The 23,773-nt window shown below is 43.7% G+C and overlaps 1 protein-coding gene across 1 annotated transcript in view; it reads left to right on the top strand.

Annotated features, from left to right (window-relative positions):
- Positions 1–23,773, top strand: part of LOC138301063 (tyrosine-protein phosphatase non-receptor type 11-like) — a 304,017-nt gene that overhangs the window by 210,566 nt on the left and 69,678 nt on the right. Inside the window, exons 7-8 of the mRNA XM_069241110.1 lie at positions 20,592–20,688; positions 21,470–21,549. Of these exons, the coding sequence (XP_069097211.1) occupies positions 20,592–20,688; positions 21,470–21,549 (177 nt within the window). The remainder of the gene's footprint in view (positions 1–20,591; positions 20,689–21,469; positions 21,550–23,773) is intronic.

Raw genomic sequence — 23,773 nt, 5'->3', positions numbered from 1 at the left:
GGAATTCCACCATCTGCTGGTCTTCTCCATATTTGGGTATGCCAATAATGTGGATATTGTTACGTTGTGAGCAGTTCTCTGTATCTTTGGCCCGACAAAGCAGTTCTGAAGTACGTGTCTTACGAGTCGTCACTTGAGTCTTAAGGGTTTTCACATCAACTTCATCCTCGGAGAGGTGAGTTTCAGCTGCCGAGATTCGGGCCGTGGCATTGTGGAGATCCTGGCGCAGTAGCACAACATCCACCTTGACTTCTCCTATTTTGTTCTCCACCGCCTCTTGTGATGACTGAATCGCTTGCAGAATTGTGGCTAGATTACCAGTCAGTTGGGGACGTGTTCCTGATTCCACCGGCAGGGCGGTTGTGTACTGGTCTATCTTCGTTTGGGCTGCCGAAGAGCAGGCCTCTTTTTCTTTACCCATGTTTGCTGTATTCTGGATTATGATTGACTTCTTCCTCCTCAAAGTTCGTTCCGGACCCCTATCCACATAAGCAGGGTAGGTGGGTGCTAGGAGTAGCGACTCTTATGGTTGGTTCCCACAGATAGTGTTGTCGAGGGGAGGCGAGGCCACAGCTGCACTTAAGCTAAAACTTAAGAAGTTCAGACAGACGCTTGGTCGTCTGCTCTTTTCACTCATGTTTGATCTCTCATCATCGCCTGACCCTCTGCCCATGAGGGGGGCCACGAGAGCAGATTAGGCTTAACAATCCACAGGACTATGCGCCAGTGACAGGCAAATTCATCAATCTTTCCCTCCAAGTGAGTGTCTAAGGATGGCAGTCTCTTTTGGGGGTGGCGCTCAGGGCTCTGGAGAACCGATGGATTTGTTCTGTTTGGTCCTGCATCTCCTGCGCGGTCTCTGGTAATTCAAGGCAGCAGCAAACATTTATTGGTTACCCCCTCAATGCATCTCTTGGTAGATGTGGTTGACCCTTGGCCAGTCTTTGGTGAAAGAAAGAAAAAAGGGGGGGAGGTGAACTGGCCCCTCTGCATCCCAGGGGTGTTAGCCCAGGGCAGAACCCAATTTGCTGCTCTTGTCTCACACCTCAGTGGGAGCCTCCACCAAGCCCTCAGTCACCACCAAGGCCTGTGTTCCGCTCGGGCCTCAGTTCTGCTCCTGCCTCTGCGCCATGGCATATTACTCCCTTCGTCACCTGGGCCCGCCTGACTCCACCCCCTTACTGGCACCCGCCGGCGAGTTCGAGAGCATTGCAGTCGAGCAAAGGGCCTGTACGTGGGCCTCCTCAAAACAGTACGCTCACCTGGAGTCTCAGGCATGTGTAGGGCAGGGCTGCTCCCTGGTCCTCCACAGAGGCAAGCCCAGGCCAGGAGAGGAGATCACACCCCTCGTGTCTTGGAGCCGGTGTTGCCCGGGGAGGTGGGGAGCATGCCCCTGGGATCACTGGTCGGTCAAAGCAGGGCCCAGGTCGCAGGCCCGCCCTTTTCTGTTCAGGTTTTGAGGTGGGATCGGCCCCAGGCGCAGCTCCCTGCAGTGGTCGCCATTTTCTTTCTCTGCTGCAGCCTTAGGTCCAGCTGCATCCCGGTCCTAAAGGCCATTAATTTCCTCCTTGTTGGCATGTCCGGGGTCCCAGGGGTGTCAGGCAACCAGCGGGCCGCCTGATATAGATGATCTGGGCTCTTAGGGCCGACAGATGACAGTCCGGTTGGGAGCACTTCTAAAGTGCAATCGTCATCCTGAAGCCTTGGCCATGACTCAGACATCCTTTTTTTTAATATACTATCTTTCGATTTTTATATATATATATATATATATATATATATATATATATATATATATATATACATGCCACGAACAGATGTGACTCCTCCTCTTCGGCTCCATTGCGCATGGGCATCGACTCCATCTTAGATTGTTTTCTTTCCGCCATCGAGTTCAGATTTGTTTCTTTTCGCTCCGGTAGTTTGAGTCGGAAAAGTTTTAAAAACTCTCTAATTCATCTGTATTGTTTCGATCGCATATTATCTCTCATCGACACTTCGGTACAGTCGGATCCAACTTCTTCACTTGCCCTTCGGGGCACCCGCACCCAACTCGGGCCTGGTCGGGCCGACTGTAATCTCTGTCTCTCTCCAGACCATCGAGAGGATACTTGTGAGGCCTGCAGATCCTTCCATTCAAAGAAGACTCTACGAGACAGACAGAAGAGCACGAAGGTTGGAAATGGCGTCGAAAAGCACTGAACGTATCGACATAGAGGAAGAGGAGATCATTACCACTGCAGTCTCCGTCTGAGGGTCCGATTCCGAGCAGGAGTCCAAGGAAGACAGACCAGTCACGGCAGGACTGCATGTGAGTACGCCTGCCCTTGTTCAATCCAAGCAAAACATAAGGCCTCGGGAACGCCACTGCCAGAAGGCCGTGGCTCGACCCGCAAAAAGACCTCCGGTGACCAGGGAATAACTTCGGTACCGAGAAAGGCCACGCCACCGAAGCCTTCGGACTCGAGCCGAAGCACTGGCTCCGAAACAGGCAAACACCGACCCTTCGAGTCGAAGCCTCAAATCGCTTTCGGAGCCGAGGCCAACATCCACTTCCGGCCTTTCGATCCCAAGAAAACCGGCTTCGGAGTCGAAAAGACCCAAATACACAGAGGAGCATGGACTTTCGAAACAACTTAAAGAAAGCCATACATTTTCAGAGGAACTCGCACAGATGGAGGACATTGATGAAAGGCAAGCCAGAATTCACATTTATAAAGACACTGGCAAGATCATAACTGCACCTCCTCTGAAGCCTAAGAGGAAGCTGGCCTTTCAAGAACAATTGGACACTGATCAGCCACCGGCTAAAGTGCCACGACCTAAGCAAAGATCTCCACCTCCACAATTTTCACATCCTCAGTCTCCTCCTCATTCTCCTCACCTGCTTGTTTCTCCACCTACTACTCCTACACCTGCACAGTCTCCTGTACATTCTGTAGATTCACAATAGGACAACGTGGATCCGTGTAATCTATGATCCAGATGTCATTCCGGATAACAGCCCAGACTGCTATCCTTCTAAACCATCACCACCAGAACATAGCACTGGATACACTCAAGTTCTGGCTAGGGCGGCATCATACCACAATGTCGCCATGCACACCGAGCCCTTTGAGGATGATTTTCTTTTTAATACATTATCCTCCACACACATTACCTACCAGTCCCTTCCCATGCTTCCAGGCATGTTAAAGCACACACATCAAATATTTCAAGAGCCAGTCAAAGCCAGGATCATCACTCCCAGAGTGGAGAAAAAATATAATTACCTCCCTCTGACCCGGCATTCATTACTCAACAACTGCCTCACAATTCTGTAGTTGTAAGTGCAGCTAGGGAAAGGGCCAACTCTCAGTCATCTGGTGATGCACCACCACCGGACAAGGAGAGCAGGAAATTCGATGCTGCTGGCAGAAGAGTAGCATCGCAAGCAGCCAATCAATAAAGGATAGCCAACTCCCAAGCGCTATTGGCTAGGTATGATAGGGCCCACTGGGACGAGATGAAAGCTATCATCCAGCATCTCCCCAAAGACCAACAAAAATGAGCACAGCAAATAGTCGAGGAAGGGCAGGCTATTACTAACAACCAAATTAGATCAGCCCTAGATTCAGCAGACACAGCAGCTAGGACAATCAATACTGCGGTTACTATTCGGAGACACGCATGGCTTCGGTCGTCAGGGTTTAAGCCTGAAATTCAGCAGGCTGTCCTTAACGTGTCATTCAATGAAAAACAGCTTTTTGGCCCTGAAGTTGATACGGCCATTGACAAGATGAAAAAAGACTCAGACACCCCTAAAGCCATGGGTGCTCTGTGTACCACGCAATACAGAGGCTCATTTCGAAAACCTCAATACAGGGGTGGTTTTAGAGCGCAAACACCCGAGGCATCCACCTCACAATCCAAATCATCTTACCAGTCTCAATACCAACGAGGTGGGTTTAGAAGAAATTCTAAAGGCCAATTCCCCAGAAGTAGGGGAAAATATCAGCCAACAAAACCAGCCTCTCAGCCAAAACAGTGTGACTCTCCATCTCTTCCCAAATCACACCTCACCCGTGGGAGGAAGACTGCAGACGTTCCACAACAATTGGATACCCATTACAACAGACGGCTGGGTATTATCTATTATCCGCAATGGTTATTGCATAGAATTGGCACAAATTCCCCCAGACATACCTCCAAAACCATACAAACTCTCCTCCCAACACATCTCCTTGTTGCAAAAACAGGTACAATCACTATTACTCAAACAAGCCATAGAGCTTTTACCACAAATTCGGATAGGAACAGGGGTTTACTCCCTGTACTTCCTTATTCCCAAAAAAGATGGAACCTTGAGACCAATATTAGATCTCAGAACTCTCAATCTTTAAATCCTATCGGAACACTTTCACATGGTAACACTACAAGATGTAGTCCCACTGCTAAAACAGCAAGATTTCATGGCAACATTAGACCACAAGGATGCGTATTTTCACATACCCATCCATCCAGCGCACAGAAAATATCTCCTGTTTGTAATACAGGGAAAACATTACCAGTTCAAAGTGTTACCCTTCGGGATAACAGCTCCAAGAGTATTTACAAAATGCCTGGCGGTAGTTGCGGCCTACCTAAGTAGGCAACACATTCATGTCTTTCCATATCTGGACGATTGGCTAATAAAATCCAACAGTCGTACACAGTATCAGAACCATACACTTTATGTAATACAAACCCTACACACTCTAGGGTTCTCTATAAACTACCAAAAATCCCACCTGCAACCTGCGCAAATTCAACAGTATTTAGGAGCCACACTAAATACGCAAACAGCACTTGCAAGCCCAAGTCCACAAAGAGTGCAAGCATTCCACAATGTATTAGCACAAATTCACTCAAACCAACAGCACACAGTCAAATTTGTAATGAAACTGTTGGGCATGATGGCATCATGCATCGCCATTGTCCCAAATGCAAGATTAAACATGCAGCCTTTACAACAGTGCCTTGCAAAACAATGGTCACAGGCACATGGTCAACTTCAAGATCTAGTGTTGATAGACCGCCAAACACGCATATCACTTCAGTGGTGGAAATCCACAAATCTAAACAAAGGGCGGCCATTTAAAGACCCTGTGCCTCAGACCATACTTACAACAGATCAATGATTGGGTGGGGAGCACACCTCAACAATCGCAACATTCAAGGACAATGGGACACCAAACACAAACCACTTCACATAAATCACCTAGAATTGCTAGCCATATTCCTAGCACTGAGAGCCTTTCAGCCTCTTCTCATTCACAAACACATTCTTATCAAAACAGACAACATGACTACAATGTATTACCTAAACAAACAAGGTGGGACCCACTCATCGCAACTGTCCCTTCTAGCACAAAAGATTTGGCATTGTGCAATACACGACAACAGTCACCTAGTAGCACAATACATTCCAGGAATACACAACCAATTGGCAGATGTTCTCAGCTGAGATCATCAACAAACACACATGTGGGAAATTCATCCTCAAGTGCTTCAGACACACTCTCATCACTGGGAAACACCAAACATAGACCTATTCGCACCAGCGAAAACGCAAAATGCCAAAACTTTGCATCCAGGTTCCCACACCCTCTATCCAACGGCAATGCTCTATGGATGAACTGGTTAGGGATATTTGCTTACGCTTTTCCCCCCTCCCTCTCATTCCATTTCTAGTCAACAAACTGCGTCAAAACAAACTCAAACTCATACTTATAGCACCAACGTGGGCATGTCAACCGTGGTACACAACACTGTTAGTTCTGTCAGTGGTACCACACATCAAACTCCCCAACAGACCAGATCTGTTAACGCTAAACAAGCAACTCATCAGGCATCCAGATCCCAAAATACTCAATCTAGCGATTTGGCTCCTGAAGTCTTAGAGTAGGATATCTACATCTTCCAACAGAATGTATGGAAGTAATTAAACAAGCAAGAAAACCCACTACCAGGCAGTGTTATGCAAACAAATGAAAAAGCTTTGTGTTTTACTGTCAATCTAAGCAGATTGCCCCTCTTTCAGCGTCAATACAAGACATTGTAGGTTACTTGCTTCATCTGCAAAAAGCAAATTTAGCCCTCTCGTCCATCAAAATACATCTCACTGCTATTTCAGCGTATTTGCAAAATATACAACACACCTCTATTTAGAGTCCCTGTTATCAAATCCTTTACGGAAGGACTAAAACGCATCATACCACCAAGAACACCTACAGTGCCTTCGTGGAATCTAAATATTGTACTCACACGACTCATGGGTCCACCATTTGAACCTATGCATTCATGTCAGATTCAATACCTAACATGGAAAGTTGCATTCCTAGTTGCCATTACTTCATTAAGAAGAGTTAGTGAAATCCAAGCTTTCACTATTCAAGAACCGTTCATACAAGTACACAAACATAAAGTGGTACTTCAAACAAACCCAAAATTTCTACCAAAGGTGATATCACTGTTTCATATCAAACAGTGGAACTCCCAGTCTTCTTCCCACAGCCAGACTCTGAAGCAGTGTATTACAATGATAGAACTAAATCATTTCGGAAACCCAAACAGTTATTTGTGGCATTCCAGAAACCACATACTGGTAACTCCATCTCAAAGCAAGGACTAGCTTGATGGATAGTAAAATGCATCCAAACATGTTACCTAAAAGCTAAAAGGCAGCTATTAGTAACACCAAAAGCACATTCCACCAGGAAAAAAGGGGCAACAAAGGCTTTTTTAGGAAATATACCAATGACAGAAATCTGTAAAGCAGCCACTTGGTCAACACCCCATATATTTACCAAGCATTACTGTGTAGATGTGTTAGCAACACAACAGGACACAGTAGGACAGGCTGTACTAAGAACACTATTTCAAACAACTTCAACTCCTACAGACTGACCACCGCTTATGGGAGGTAAAACTGCTTTGTAATCTAACCATAGCATGTGTATCTGCAGGCACACATGCCATCGAACGGAAAATGTTACTTAGCCAGTGTACATCAGTTCGTGGCATGCTCCGCTGAAGATTCACATGCGCCCTCCTGCCTCCCCGGGAGCCTGCAGCCGTTTAAGTTACAACATTCATTTGTACATATGTATATATATCTTTATTCCATTTGCATGGACATCTCTTTTCTTTATACTCTATCACTCCTACCTTACCCTCTGCGGGAAAAAAATCTAACACGGAGTCGATGCCCATGCGCAATGGAGCCGAAGAGGAGAAGTCACTCAATCCTGTGACTCAAAACACTTCTTCGAAGAAAAACAACTTGTAACACTCCGAGCCCAACACTAGCTGGCAGGACTATGCATAGCATGTGAATCTGCAGCGGAGATGCCACGAACAGATGTACACTGGGTAAGTGACATTTTCCATATGTATGTATGTGTGTGTGTATGTATGTGTGTATATATATATATATAATATAATCTTTATCTCACCCGCCTATGAGAATACAATCTAACAAAGGACTCGATGTCTATGCGCATTATCACTGAGAGAAAGAGTCACTCTATCTCATGGCTCAAAAACATTCTCCGAAGAAAAACAACTTGTAACACTCTAAGCCCAACACTAGTGGGTGGACTTATGCAAAGCATGTGAATCTACAGCACAACATGCCATGAACAGAGGTCTACTGGGTAAGTAACATTTTCCGTTCCAATGTCTTCACAGTTAGACACAGCAAGAACACCAGAGACAGAGACTTGTACAAGAACTAGCAAAGATTTAAAATCCCCCAAAACTCCTTTTTGAGAATTTACAATTTTACTGGAATAATACTCTAACCGGGCATTACGACAAGCTTCAGTGTACATTTTAGCAGCTATCAGCTTGGTTTTGGCTTCCTCTACATGGATTTTGTGCCAAATACATTCTAGCTGCTTACACATTTTCTAAAGTATCAGAAAGAACTCATTAACCACAGGACATGCCTACAATGACTTTTAGTGCACCCTACCCTACATGGCAAAACACTATCAAGAGGGGTGCGAATTCAAAAGGCAATAGCATCCTCATCATCATCAAGACAGCCCCTGATATTAGGGCAGCCTTTCTGTAGGTAGGCACTAAATATTCTGACATTCAGTTTTGGCCATGATCGATATCTCCTGGTCAGCAAGGACCTAGATTGCATTATCCCCTTAGTTTGCAGGGACAAAGGGATTGCGTAATGTCAGTCAGTGTAAAGATATAGGATTGCCCGCAGTCTGGAGTCCAAATTAGATAAAACCGATTATGTACAACAGAATGGGCAGTAAGGGTAACAAACCAATAATGAAAATCTTCATACAAAATGGTTGCAACACTGTTGTTCAGGTCCTCAAAATGTATATTGAAATCACCTAAAATGGTGAAATTTGCATTGTTTATAATGAGTTAAGTAATGGACTCGAATATAGGTAAAGCCCAGCTACTTGCAGAGCTGTATACTAAAACTCCTGACACAGTAAATTGCTCTGTAAATTTCAAGAAGATTGTTAAACCTTCAACATCAGACACATTTAGTGGGTCAATACAACAGTTTAAATTTAGAGTTAAATAATTGCAATTCCTCCTCCTCTCCCACAACTGCGATCTTGTCTTACAATTCTGTAATGTTCTGGAACTGCCAGAGCAATGACAGGCATGGATGACTCATTGAGTGAAGTTTCATAAAGAAACAAAGCGTCACACATGTTCTTTCATAAACTCTGCAGTTTCCGGCGAATGTTTAGCCAGAGAGGGCACAGTTCAAAGATGTGGACCTAAAATCCAGAAACTTTTCAGTAAGATGTAGGAGAGGTACTGCCTTATGCTTTTTTGGCGCCAAGGCGGGAGTAAGATGCTAGCTGCAGTAAGGGCATGTGTTCATATTTATACAACACAATGGAGTTCTGAGATGAAAATGATGTAAAGTCTCAGAAGAATACCTCAAAATCCTGTATCCGACATCCAAGATTCTTGGCCCCATTCAAGTGCTGACAGGTGCAGATGGGCTTACAATTGGCACGCACGCCCACGCACCGCCCTTGTTTAAATATTAGCAGAGTAGCATGAGGGCTATCCGATGCGCAAAAAGGCTGGTCTCCTGTGCCTTGGAGCTGTAAAACCAAAATGGCCACCAGAAGATATTGACTCAGTTTGAACTCAAAACAAAATCACAGATATCCTTTACAAATCCATGGACATAAAACAAGGACCCTCTGACCTTCTTCACAGTTTTAAGAACAACAAATTTTGATGTTTTAAGATTTTGAATCCAGCAGCAGCCAAAAACGTAAAAGTGTCCAAACCATACACCACGTGCCGCTCAATGCCCTTATGGAAATATGAGAAAGGCTGCATGATGGTCAACAGATGCGCTAAACGACTACAGTGCGTCCTGTGCCTTCAAGCTGCACAACCATAATGGCCGCTAAAAGATATCAGCTCAGTTTGATCTCAAAACAAAATTACATATATCATTTATAAATCTACAGATATAAAAAGCTAGTCCCCCGGACCTTCCCCACAGTTTTAAGAACACATTTTGATGTCTTAAAATTTAGAATATAGCTGTAGTTAAATTGGAAAAGTGTGTCCAAACCTTAGGGAAATATGTAGGAAAGTTCTGCATTTAGGAATGTGAAATGAAGTCATCAAATCTACACAGTAAAGATGATGCCTTTATTGAAACACCGAGATAGAGCTAATTTCCAGAAAGTCACCAACTTGCTGAAGGGGCAGGGAAAGACGAGAATGGCACAGGCTAATAAATCTGCAGGATAAGTGGTGGAAATCAGTATAACAAAGCTGCTCTATCACCACCAACTCATTCAGCAGAAAACCAATGGCCGCCTATATAAATGCAAATCACAGCAGACAGCTGCACTGCTAATGTGAAAAAGTAGCAGCCATCATCAACCAAAAGTGGAACATTAATGTACACTGACTTATAGGAAACCAGATTAAAGCCTTCAGACTTTTAACTTGTAGAAAGTGACCTGCTTTTCAAGAACATTCTTTATTTCCACCCTACATCTTTCAGTTGTTAAAGTACAATGAGATGTTCACAAGTTCATATGCTAAGACCTTCAACTCTGAATGCATTTATATAATGAAACTAATTGAGAGAAGCTAGTGGCAGTGATATGTAGACACTGGAGGAGATGTGGCCTAAGATACGACTACTGGAACCCAGAAATTGGGTTCTAACCCTGACTTAACAGTAGACCAAATACACCATGTGATTCTTGTTAAATCAATTAGCCACTTGATTTGGGTTTTGATTCATATGTTGTGTGTACTTTTATTGCCTGTTATTCAGGTCAAAACAGCATTTTTTTTTAAACTTGTAAAATGCATTAAGGTCTAAGAGTGAGTCACTGGAGATATTCTGTATATAGACTATTTTATGATGCTAAGAAACCATTCCACCTTGTGCCATGCTTGCTGCCTTCTACAGAAATATTTTTGCACCTACCTGTCTGGTCACGTTTGCACAGAGTAGAAGATTTTCAGAGGGAAGTTAAAGAAAGTACAAGTAAAATTCCAAACTTTATGTGGCAGGCGCAGAGCAGGAAAGATACTACATTAATTTTTCCAGTCAACTGGGGCAAACTGTACCGAAATGTGAACAATTTCTGTAATTTGAAGGTTACTGAGATTGAAGTGTTCTTGGTCCATGAGAAATACTCCTTTTAATCATTGCTCTTGTACTTGAAATTTCCTTGGCTAGACAAACATCAAGTTTGTAAACATGATCTTCCGTGGGACTATCAAAGAAAAGTGTAATGTAAATTCCAGTTGAGGACACTGAAAGCTCAGGATGGAAGCGTTGGGACTGGGTCATAATGTGTGTTGAAAGTAGTGTCAGCTGAGAAAGTGCGGATAATGCTGAGCCTTTTAGAGGACAAGCTGATACTAATGAAGTAATGTTTAAAGATTGCAAGTCCTGCACAACCACTAAAATGGTGACAGTATTGCACCTAAACTTCAATTGAGAAAACACAATCGGTGTCCCCTAGTAAACATCACTTTCTTGAGAGCTCAAAGTTACCATCCTTCAGATGTTTTCAAAGAAGCCTATGCAGACACCTGAATATTCTAACTTGTGGGCTTGACATTGATTCTCTCAAAAACGCTCATAACACTCAGAACCACCTTTGAGTTTATAATACCAAAACTGCCACTGGCAAGCAAAAAGCTGGCTCAGCACTTGCAAAATCCAGCACAAATTGTCACTGAGAAAAGCAGCACAATAATGCCGCTCTCTTGTGTTGAAAAACCTTTCAGGCACATCCGTGATTTGGAGCCCTAGGTATCTCTGCCAAAAAGAATGCTCACCCGAGTAGCGAAGCCTCCAAAGAAATTATGTTTGAGGCAATTCTCTAGAGAACATCGAAAAGCTTGGAGTCTAAAATGTCAAAGGATATTAGTTTTAAATGCAGACACCCCTTCTCAGGTCAAACACGACACCTAACTTACACCTTAATAAACTTTACAGCTCCCAGTGCTCATAGAGAACAGGCACCCATTATCCATCAGGATACAGATAGCCATGGAAGAAGAACCCCTTATGAGTTCTCATGAAAGATGACAGTACTAAAGACACACTACTCAGCTAGTGAATTGTTGCACAGATTCAGGTTGATAATCTTAAAGAAAGTCATATGTAATATTGAATGGTATCCCTACCAAGATGTCTGGCTGATTCAGGGAAAGAACTAAAACTCTGCCTGCAAACACTGGTGTATATCAATAAATACCCTGCACCAGTTGAGGTACACATTCAATCCACAGTAGTGGGAATGAATCCTCACCCATAAGACGGCATTCTGATAATGTTAGTCTTCCCGACAGTGTAAATAATTTCCTCCTTTTAGAAAAAGCTCCCCACAACTTTACCAGACATCACGTTCTTAACAATAAGCAACGTGGCAAGAATGTTGGGGTTAATGGCTTCTGTAGATGAGAACCACACAAATATGTTAACAAAGAGTGATGACAGAGTATTAGTGATTGAGAGGATTTAGTGGCAGTATCAAAGGAACAGGGATATAGAAATGAGGAGTAAAGGTGTCTACCTTGATGTGCCGTCCCAGGAGCATTTTTTAAGATCCATCCCTCACTTGGTGGAGGTAACAAATGGGTAGACTCCTTGCTGGGGCCAAGTTGCCAAATTTAGAAACAAATATGCATATTGATGTGCTGAAATGTGGATGAGTAGGCTTAGGTCCAGCTCCATACATAAAGAACAAGGCAATGCAGATCTGGATGGACAGCACCACACCTATGTAATACATCTTGAAAAAGGACAGCACACAATCACCTCTATTTCCCAAAGAGGGACACAGTATATGTCACTGGGCACTAAAATGAGGAATCTGGCTCATGATACCACAAAAACCAGAGTCGCATAATAGAACCTTGTGTGGGGAAACTAGTTGCAGAAGCCACCCACTACACTTTTTGTCTGGTTTTAGATGCAACTTTCACTGAAGTGCACTGGGTGCCTGTTAACCAGGTCCCCAGTGCCAGTGTTCTTCCTCAAAAACAAGACCACTGGTCGCTTGATCCCCAAGTGACTAGACCTTTAGCACCTTTTGTAAGTCCCTAGTAAATGGCTGCTCTGGTACCTAGAGCATAGGTACTAAATAGGGCCCCTAAAAGCTGCAGCACAACTTGTGCCACTCTAAGGGACCCAGCACCAAACTCATACAGACTGTCACTGTAAGATGCCTGACAAAGTGCTTCACAAAGTGAAAACATGATGGTGCACATGCTTGTGTGCCAAGTCTTCCAACACTGCCTGTAATATTTCTAAGTCACCCCTACAGCAGGCCTTACAGCCCTATGGCAGGGCACATTATATCACAGGTGAGGACATATATGCATAAGTACATTTGCCCCTACTATGTCTGTCGATTCTTAGACATAGTAAGTGAATAGGGAAGCCATTTTAAATTCATGTGCTGGACACTGGTCAGTATGAGGTCCCAGGTACAAGATAGCTTCACTGAAAATAGGGATGTTAAATATCAAACATCTTGTATTAACAAACCCTCACTGATTCCAGTGATGGATGTATAAATACATGCACCCAGAGGGTACCTTAGACTTGCCCCCTGAAAACCTACCAACTACTGGTCGGCTGACTGACTGGTTTCCACCAGTCTGCCACCAACAGGCTGGTTTCTGACCCCCAAGGTTGTGAACTTTTGCTCTCAGGAGATCAGGAACAAAGACTGGTCTGACAGGGGTGTTACACACCCCTCCCAACAAGATGACCTTCAAATCTGCATTCCAGGGCAGAAGGGTTCAAAGGGGCCTACCACCTTTGGTATGCAGACCTGGCTTCTCTCAGAAGGGAGATGCCGACCCTCCCTGTCCTAGGGCCTATTTGGCACCCGACAAGTGGGAAAATTAGCAATGCAGGTGGTGTGTTGCACCACTGGGCTAGACACACTTTTAGGGTGACCAGCCTGACGTGAATGCAACCTTTGGTATTCCACATTCTTGTGTGTGATGGAGTTAGGAATTCTGGAACAGGGTGGTGCCCACTCCCTAAAATAAGTGGTTATCTAGGGGGCATAGTGACCCCAGGGGTAAGTAGCCCATTGGCAACTACTCCTCACTCCCCTTAAAGCACCCTAAAGTTAGTATTTAGGGAACCACCTGATACCAGGAAATCAGATCTTTGCTGGATACAAATGGAGTATGCAAGAGGCCTGCTGACCCAAGAACCAAGGAGCATGACCGTCTTGGTGCCAACCCTGCCAGCCTGCCTGACACTTGTGGAGCAACTGACCTGTCCTGCCGCTGCAGCCTCCAAGAAACCAGGAGAGATGCCAGTGCTTTGCAAATCACCAAGAACCACTCGCAGGCAACCATAGAAGAACTGCGAGGATCTAGGACCACCAAAACCCGATGCCAGGCATCACCACTGTGCACCTGAGCCACCTAGCCTGAGCTGAGGTGAGCCAGCGATATCAGTGTGGTTCCCAGGCCCTCCAGAGACTAAGCCCAACTTGAATTTGCCCACTGTGAACTTCCCAACAGCGCTTGCAGCTTCTGTCTGTAGGCCACCTCAACGACCACTGCCTCTGGTGACGGAGACCTGCTGTTTCATTGCACCTCTGCACCCGGATGCCCTGGACCAAGCAGTACAGGACCACTGGTGTCCCTACATCCCTAAGACTCGTGAAACCTGACCCCACTTGTTGGTTCAGTTGGACTGGACACCCAGCCCATGCCCGCAGTCTGTTCCTGTGGGACTACTTCTACTGCGACCGCCACCGGTGATGGAAATCCGACGGTCCAATATACCTCTGCAACCGGCTGCCCCGGACAGGGGAGAAGAGAACCACTGGTGTTTCTACGTCCCCAAGCATTGCAAGAACAGAATCCCCTTGGTGGTTCACCTGGACTCGACTCCCAGTCCATCCCTGCAGCAACTTTGTAACTGGACAGATCCCCATTGACTTGAATGGGACACCTGACACCTTAACACACCTCTCTCTACTCCCGGATGTCCCAGAGGTCTCCATAGGTGATCTGTTGGTGTGGGCTTGTACCTTGCCCCATACTCACCTTAAAACCTGTGAATTGCTGTGGAATACCTATTTAAAGTTCATGTTTTCTATCCCGTAGGGTAACATTGCAGCTACAGAAAAATGCACTAAGTATTGACTTTTGAAAAGTGTAAAAATTCATAACTTGAAAAGTACTCACCTGATACTGATGATCTTGGTATCTAAATTTATTTAAAAGTGTTATTTTTATAAATTGGTGTTGGATTTCTTTGTGTGTGGGTGTGTCTCGTTTACTGCCTATGTGTGTGTGTGTGTCTTACAGTCTTACATGCTTAGCACTGCCCTCTGATAAGCCGAACTGCTCACCCCAACTTCTACAAAAGAGACCATTTGGAGTCTCATTGTGCCTCTGTAATTCTTTTGGGGTTTACTTGGACTCTTTGCACAGTGTTCCTCCTTTTGGCCCACTATATAAAGAACCAGCTTCCTACACCTTCTCAGTTAGTTGCTAGTTTGTAGTCTCTCACAAATGGAAAACAGGCACTTTAGTCATATCCGAGATCTTCAGTAAGGAGCCAATCAGATATAGATATGTTATCCATGATGTTGTCAGGTACCCAAAAAGGTGCCAGAGTGTACAGCTCCTGGATAAGTTGGCACAGAACCTTTCAAGCGCTTCCATGATTTGGAACCCAAGGCATCTCTGTCTAAACAAATGCTCACCCCAGTAGAAAAGCTTAAAAAAGTTTACAATCAAGGCAACTCTCTAGATCATATTGAAAAGCTTGGAGCCTAAAATAACAAAGGATATTGGTAATGCAGACACCCCTTCCCATGTCAAAAACAATAGCAAGAAAGTAACATCTTACTCGGATCTTCCTGAACTGAACTTACACCCAGAGTAAACTTTGCAGCTCTCAGTACTTGAATGGAGCTTATGCTTTGCCGTCAACTGTGATAAAGGAGGTGTTCAGTAAGGCACAAAATAGGCAAGACAGTTGTGGTGCTTGCTTCTCTTAATGTCAGTGTAGCACCCCTTATGGCAATAAGGATAAGTGTGAACAGTGTGTGGAGCTCAGTCATGTGAATCTAGCTTTCATGAGCTCAACAGCAGGGTTTCCAAATTGGAAGAGTTAATGTACTTAAAACAACCGCAGATATATGGGGAGATTCTCTGGGATGCTAAAATACCTAACATAAGATTGTGTTACTGTTACATTGGAAAGATAATTAGTGCCCACCTCGGAGATCCAATGTATGTCAATTATTATTGAGATGTGGGTTTGCAGCAGGAGCCAAAGAGAGAAACGCGGCAGGTGCCACAGTCGCTATCCACCTCCAGGTGCCTTTCTTTCTCACTCAGACACTTTCTCTAGCCCCCCTTCCCTTCGTCCCCCAACCCTGGCAAATTCTTCTGACATACCAACCATTATAGCCCCCTAGACTGGCCTTCTTACCAAAATTACAATTATAAATTGAAGAGTATTGGAATAGGATTGACTATGTACACACCCGGTCACTTACTCGGTGAGGGCAACATATCATACTTGCTGAATCTTATTACAAAAAGGCTTTCTGTTGTTTTGATCAGGGTGATTCTAATGGATCACTGTCCAGAATTCATGTAATGAAAGCCTTTATGGAAACCCTAGAGTAGGGTTCTTCGAGTAGCTCATGACCTACTGGTAGCTGTCTGGGAGGAGGCCAGACTACTGCATTAGAAAAGTTTGCTTAGTTGATTTAGTAGATTTATATAAAAATTAAATATATGTATTTGGGGAGATATGAATTCAGAAAATACAGATATTTTTAAGATGATGCTTGGAGAAAAATGGCTGAATTTCTACAATATATTTAAAGCTGATATTTGAGTGCTAAATCATGTGACGTTGGGGAGACTATTACACATAATGACTTTGGTGCTGGGTCCATTGCTGCTGTGATGGTTATGTATTATCCATGTAGAGGCATTCCACATGTACAAGGCTTTTCTGTATTATATTACTGCTGTCAACTGTGCCTCAGGAGCTGAAGTGATCACTGCTGATAATCTAGCATGGGGTAGCCACTAGTGTAGTCCTTGTATTACAACACTAATGAGTTTGAGATGATTTGCGTTGAACATATGTGGCACTTATTACAGAAAAGGTTGGAGTCTCCAGGTGTAAGGAAATGCCTCCTTTTGCATGTTAACATCCATACTTTTGTACTGATGCTGCTGGTTTTTAGTCTGAGAGTGAACAGAGGCCTGCTAACCAGACCTCAATGGCAGTGTTCTAACCCCTTACAAAGTGTATGTTGAATTAACTATCCCCACTTTGGGCTCAAAGTGGCGTACCTGCCCGAGGATTGCAAATTAGCATTCATAGACATTCCTTTTTTGAAACCCATCAGCCTGGGCAGGAGCCGTGAGTCTTTTGCTGACTGACTGGACCGGAACCTAGACAAAGAGCACAGATAGCATATCCTAGGACCACGGGAAACTTGGCCGCTACTTCACTTGTGGCTCTGCACCATCTGTGGTAGAGCCCACGCTTTTATGATGCTTTTATCTGCAGTCAAAATGAGACCTGGAAATTCAGAACTGCCACATACCTTCTGCCAGTTCGAGACCTTGTACCTGAAGCCGCCATCCTAAAACTAGTACTGTTTGAACCTTCTTTCTTCCACTCTGTGATTTTTGAGATCTCATTTTAATGTTGTGGTTGGCCCAAACCCTAAAGTCTAGGTCCTAATGGAAACAAATCAAGCTTTGGAGCTTTAAAATTAGTACCCCCAGTGACATCACCGAGGGTGTTGCCTGCACAAGCCACTCCATCCACATCCCCAAATGTAAATTCTTGAGACCAGTTGGGTCCACTACCGGTCTTACATTGTACTGTGTTCAGACTGAACACTAGTTAATGGACCCTAGTTGACATTTAGAACTGGTCACCGAGGCTGTTGATCCCTAAAATTCCTATGTTGACATCTTATTGTTTGGGTAGTGGGTTTTTGGGCAAATTGTTCAATTATTTTTGCTTGAAATTAAGCAGTGAGCCACTGAGTTGGTAGATATTGTCCGTTTTTGTAGCAGTGGCCGCTGCTTCACAGAGACAGCTGTGCTGTAATATATTTCAAGTATTGCGTGATTTTTGTCTGCCACCTCTGTCCCATTAGCATTGACTTTGTTTGAAAACAGTATTGTAAAATCAGAGTTTCAGTCTTCATAGTTCACCCAAACACATCCCTAGAACATAATATTGACCATTGGATTGATGTTCTAGAAATCTAGAACTTAGTGCATAAACGCTTTAAAAGTTTTGGGTTCTGTCACTGCCTAAGAGGTTGTTCTGCCCCAGAGGTTGTAATGTTTTGCTCTCCTTCCAGTACAATAATAATAACTGATCATTTTACTTACCATTAAGTCTACTTACTTTTAAGTCCTCTTTAAACATATAGAGGAAAGAAAAATGACAGTTTAGTCATTTAAACAGGTTTTAAAACTAAATAAAATTTTCACCTCCAGTATTGGGGAGAGCAGGGTGGGAGAGAGAAAGGGGAAGGGGCGCTCAAAACGACAGCTTGATCAATCCGTTATTTCACCAGTAGAATCAACATCGCCACCAGTTTGACCATCATCCTGGATCATATTAGCAAAACTTAACAGTGCCAGCAGCAGTGATCTCTCAACTGTGTGACCAGTAATAGCATCAATAGCATCAATAGTATCAAATGTATCCATCAAAAAGCTCTGAATACCGAGACAGCTCCACGCCAAGTGCAAGAAGTCTGCGCTGGGGATAAAGAAGCCCTTGTGTAGTCCTAGTTTATGCAAGCACATAGGTGTATAATTGTCCATGTTGGAATTTAAAATAAATAATATGCAGTTTGTAGTTGGGAGAAAGGCGGCTCCATTGCACTTAACAATATTTCCACCGATCATCAGTGATAGGGTGAGAAAGGTCCGCACTCTAAGCCAAGCAGGCACCAGCTACACACACAGGTGCGTGCAGTCCCTGGTATAGTGAAATACAACTTTGTAATCAAGCGGCGTGGGGAGGGGGTGCTAAGTATCAGTTCCAGGCATGAAGAGTTGTTGGTGCTTGTGGAAAAGAGGTGTGTGGGACGCAAATAGACACCCATAGTTCATAATATGTACGCTTGTTCAGTATAGTGTCATTGGGGCTCTGCAGTGCCTGGGTGAGTTTTATGAAATTTTTGTCAGGATGTAGTTTATCCATAGTCCTCAGCTGCAGGGCTCATAACTGAGATCGAGTGCCCGCATCATTACTGATGGGCACAGGTGGCTTATCTATAAGGGGAACAATCTGGGCAAACAGAGTCAACCCCTTTGCATGCTGTCTGAGCTCATTCCACACCCCTACCCTGCAGGGAACAGTGTCCACATGGGCACTTGGGTGGGGTGATGGAAGATACAAAGCCCTGCTCAAGGTCATGTTCAGGTGCAGCATGGAGTTGGAGGACATGAGTGAGTACATTGGTTAAAAAAGATACATACTTCTAGACTATGCATCGTTCCAGAGCTGCAGTTGGCTCAAGAAAATTGTGAGGCATGGATAATAAGCAGACATCCAGTTACAGAGGGCCTTTTTAAGAAACAATTGAGTTTCCTCTCAGTTGAAGTAGTAACTTTTTTCCTGATCCCCAGAATCTTTTTCAACACCTGAATAGAATAACCAACGGTCCCTTGACCAAGACAGCACCTAGTATTCACCCATAAAGTCTGAAGCTTCTCAGATAAACCCCCTAGAATTGTGGCTTCCAAAATGTAGTAAAGACCCCTATCACCTTGTCACAGTGAACATGCCATCAGCTTGTCACAGAGAATGTAGTGCATGCAGTGATGGTTGAAGTGGCCACCTTCATCGGAATCACGTGATTAACCAGCACATGCATATGAAAAATGGAACGCCTACAAGTTACTATATGCACAACAGTGGTAACCTTTCAAGCTTTGCCAGATAGGAATTCTCTGGCATCTCCAAAGTCGAATATTGAGAAAATGTAGATAGAGGTACAAGAGCAGGGCACAGAAGGCACAATCAACAAGTCTGAATCGCTGCTCGTACTAATGTTTCTGCTCACCACCTGCTTGTAGGGAGAGGGCCGAATCCTCCAATAAGAACGCGCACCTGTGGGTATATTTTGTCATCAACGGTAGAGAGGCTTGATGGTTGTCTGAATCTTTCAACTTCCTGCTATCTCTGCGATCCAACTTAGAGTGGTCACTTTAGAAGAGACCAACATTGCCTATCAACTACCTCAGGTGATGGTGGCCATGCACATTGGTTGTTGACTGCATGAGTTCTACTGATCTTGCTTTTTCGGAGTCCATTTTCATGGAGGCCCATGAACCAGTACTAGCAAGCTAGCATTTAAAAACAGCACTGAGGTGTGACCCAAAGAAAAATGAAATGTCTTGGTCAATATACACTGCAAATCGATTTTGGATCCCCTTTTGCAGAGAAAAGGAACAGACCTCCGTAGAATTGCGAGATGGACCTGGCACAGAAGGGGCCCATAAACGGAACGGGCCCTCAGAAATAGAGTTGCGTTTGTGCATTGTAAAAAGTATTTCAGCTTTTCTTGTTCCAATTAGACATCTAAAGAGAGGTGTTAGAGTGGAGAAGGTGGTTACGCATTAGCAGTAGGAGTAAGTTGACTTGTCCAGGTGCGCTGGTTGATGGTCTGCAGAAAATTCCCTCAACTGTCCAGGTTATGGAGGCGCTTGGTAATTCCTGTGAGCTCCGTTAGTCTTAAATGGTTTTCACTGCTCCAGAAATGCCTTAAGTTGTCCAATGAGAGAGAATTCTGACGTTTCATTTAGAAACTTTCATTATTCTTGTATCAACCTCTTATTTTGAATATTATACAAAGTATTTAAAGGCCCAACCCATTGAACAGCTTAATAAACAGTTTCATTTTTCTCTAGAAGGGAAACAAACCAATGTTTTTTATCAAACTGATTAACCCTTTCTTTTGTTATGCAGATGCCTCCATTAGGTCCTGGTTGCACCAGTCTACACACCTACTTTATGCATGTTCTTGTATTTGTAGATGCTGCAACAACAGGAGTGCAAGCTCTTGTATCCCCGAAAGGATGGCCAGAGAACAGAGAACAAGACAAAAAACAGATACAAGAACATCCTGCCCTGTGAGTTGAAACCACTCTTCGAGTAGGTACTAGCTTGACGTGCACCTGGGAATACCTTTTCCTCTGTGTAAAAGCACACTTTCCTCTGACAAGTTACAAGGCGTAGATCCATCAACGGCAAGTTGCAGGAATAATGTCCCCTGTGCATTAAGAGCTACCATTCCCTTTGTGCAGTATTGAGAAATTTGGGGCTGAAAGATAGCCTTCAATTTGTTTTTTTTAAAACCTAGATGCAGTACAACATGTCACTTAATATAAAAAATATTATTTACCAGGATCTATGTAGTACCTGTTCCAGCGCTACTTGATCTAGTTGAAAAGCTTGCTTCGAAGGGAACATTTTTCATTGGCATTTGTGTAACACTTTAACCTAGGATGGGCGTATAAAGACGCTTCTCTCCTGCAGTCAGCCTGACTTGTAAGACAGTAGTGGTGTAGACCAGGAGTTCTCACAAAAACCCTGTGTCACGACTTAACGTGGCCATAACTTTAGATTTTTATCCACAAATTCTTCTCTTAAACATTGTGGAACATAGTCTATTTATAGTAGGCCCCACCTTTCTTACTCTATTTCTGTCCTTACCATCTCATTTAAAAGTTGGTAGTTGTCAAATTCTAAAATTAAAAATGTGTCCTTGTTTCCATGTGTTGAAAAATGCTTTAAATGCATGGTCCGACGTAATTCACTTGCTTTGTGGGATCCAAGGCCAGATTACATGAAATAAGAGATTATTAGAAGTATTAAAATCTTGGTAATTTAACATGACTTCTTTCTTCATAGTTGACACGACAAGGGTGACACTTCAAGATGCTGATGCGAGTGTGCCAGGCTCAGACTATATAAACGCCAACTACATCAGGGTACGTGTGTGCTAATAGGGCATAGTAGTCAAACAGAATCCATAAGCTGAAGGAGCTTGTCCAACAGTAAGTGCCCCTCCCCAGTTCCTCTGGGGATTCATGTTGTAATAAACATATTAATAGAAGTTGTTAATTATTGGTGGGAATCTATCCCCGTAAACATGTATTTTCTCAGAGAACAGTTTAGTAGGTTTATTATAGAAAGTAGTATGTTCCACCCCCCTTTCCCTCTAGAGTAGAACATTCCATGGGTTGACAGAGGGACAGGAGTTGACAGAATGTTGGTGAGGACTGGTCGTGGGGAGAATATTGTGTGGAGATCTGTGGAAGATGGAGCAGTAGAGATGCAAAATAAAGACTGGCGTTGAAGAGTTGGCGTGGATTCTTTATAACACTGGTGATGTTATGTGTGTAAGAGGGCACTTTCATCTCTACCCCTTCTAGGTACTTCATTGTCCGCTTGCTCTCATAAGTATAAAGGTACTGTTCTTTTGGTAACTATTATTAAATTTACCGTAAGCACGGTGTATCTATTACGCAGGCGACCTTACAGTCTTTTGCAGTTGCCTCTGCTCGTTTCTGATCTCTGAAATTATTCTGATCATATTTTGGCTGAGGGGGCAAGCCAACCAGCCTTAAATGTAGCCAAGCTTTGTTTTTATTTTCGCTGCCTACAGCAGAGACTAGGAAGACGGAGTGTCATATTTAATTAACATCGGTAGTTGAGTGTCTTTGGTGTTTACATTTCTCCGGCTGCATCGAAAGACGACGGAGCGGCGTATTTAACTAACATCGGTAGTCGAGTGTCTTTGGTGTTTACCTTTCTCCAGCTGCATCGAAGGCGGAGTGGCATAAAAGTGAAGGCAAACTCTACCTATTCCCTTCTTCTGATTACTTCTCTCTACCGGGGATCGCAGGAGCCTATCTGTGTATGAAGCGGCGTACTTATCTTCCTCCCTCTGTGACCGGCCGCCTACATGAAAGTGTAACGGACGCTCAACAGATTTCATCTTAATTGTTGCCCTTACCTGAATCGGCCTCGCTGACGGGCACAGCTTTCTTGGACGCCCTCCCTCCTGGTTCCCCGCTGACGGGCGCAGCTCTGGAAGCGCTACCTTCTGTTGATCTCTGGGGAGACGTTGAGACGATACTCGGGGCTTTCGGAACACTAGCTGACAGGCACAGCATTGTAAAGCAGTCTTCGCAGCCTGTTAACGAAACGCGGATCATCGCTGACAGGCACAGCATTGTGGGAGATTGTCTGTCCTCGAAGACTTTCTTCTAGTCTCCTCCAAAGACTAGACCGTATTTTTGATTAGTTTTTTGTACCAAATCTCAATTTTGTCTTGCTGTTATAAAGATTTAACTAGGGCACTAACTAATATTTAAACTTATTGAGTGTTAGAATTATTTAATTCTCTATTATTATCCTAGGAGCACAGATTGTATTACTGTTTTTTTCATGATGGCTGCTGCAGGAACGTCCCAACCAATCCCATTTTTAAATGAAATCGGAGAACCTAATGTTCCATGAAAAGAATGGGTGAAAATGTTTGAATCTTATTTAATTGTTTAATTGCCATGGGGGGGGATGGGAGAAATTTAGCCCGGTCAGGAAACACATACACAACCTAGGAACACATGGTAGGAAAGTTTATGAATTGTTACCTGAACCTGTGGTACCAGAAGGGCAGGCGCAAGATGAATATTTCATCACATACATTAAATTAGAAAAACAATTTGGGGACAGAGTTAATATTGTATTAGAGCATCACAAATGTTTCTGTCGCACTCCAGGGAAACAAGAAAGTGTAACAAACTAAATTGCTGCTTTAAGAGGTTTAAGCACCTCGTGATTTTGGGGATCTTAATGATTCTCTTATTCGTGACCAATTAGTACGCTGCACTAACACAAAAATACAAGAGAGATTGTTACAAAAGCAACCAAATTTGCAAGAAGCTATCGAGATTGTGAAATCCATTGACCATACTGCTATTTGCTTACAAGAAATCAGATCCCCCCCACCTTCCTTCAAACAGGTTACGGAAATCAAAGATAACAAGGGTGATGAGAATCTGCTCAAAATTAAAGGTGGTGGTAAGTTACTTCTAAAAAACGCTAATTCAAATTCAAGCTTAAAGTGCTATCGTTGTGGGAGCAGCAGCCATCTAGTAAATTCGAACTCTTGCCAAGCCAGAACAGCCAGTTGTAGGAAGTGCAACA

The sequence above is a fragment of the Pleurodeles waltl genome, chromosome 6, assembly GCF_031143425.1.
Source record: "Pleurodeles waltl isolate 20211129_DDA chromosome 6, aPleWal1.hap1.20221129, whole genome shotgun sequence".
NCBI classification, from domain to species: domain Eukaryota; kingdom Metazoa; phylum Chordata; class Amphibia; order Caudata; family Salamandridae; genus Pleurodeles; species Pleurodeles waltl.
This window is presented reverse-complemented; position numbering and strand designations above follow the sequence as displayed.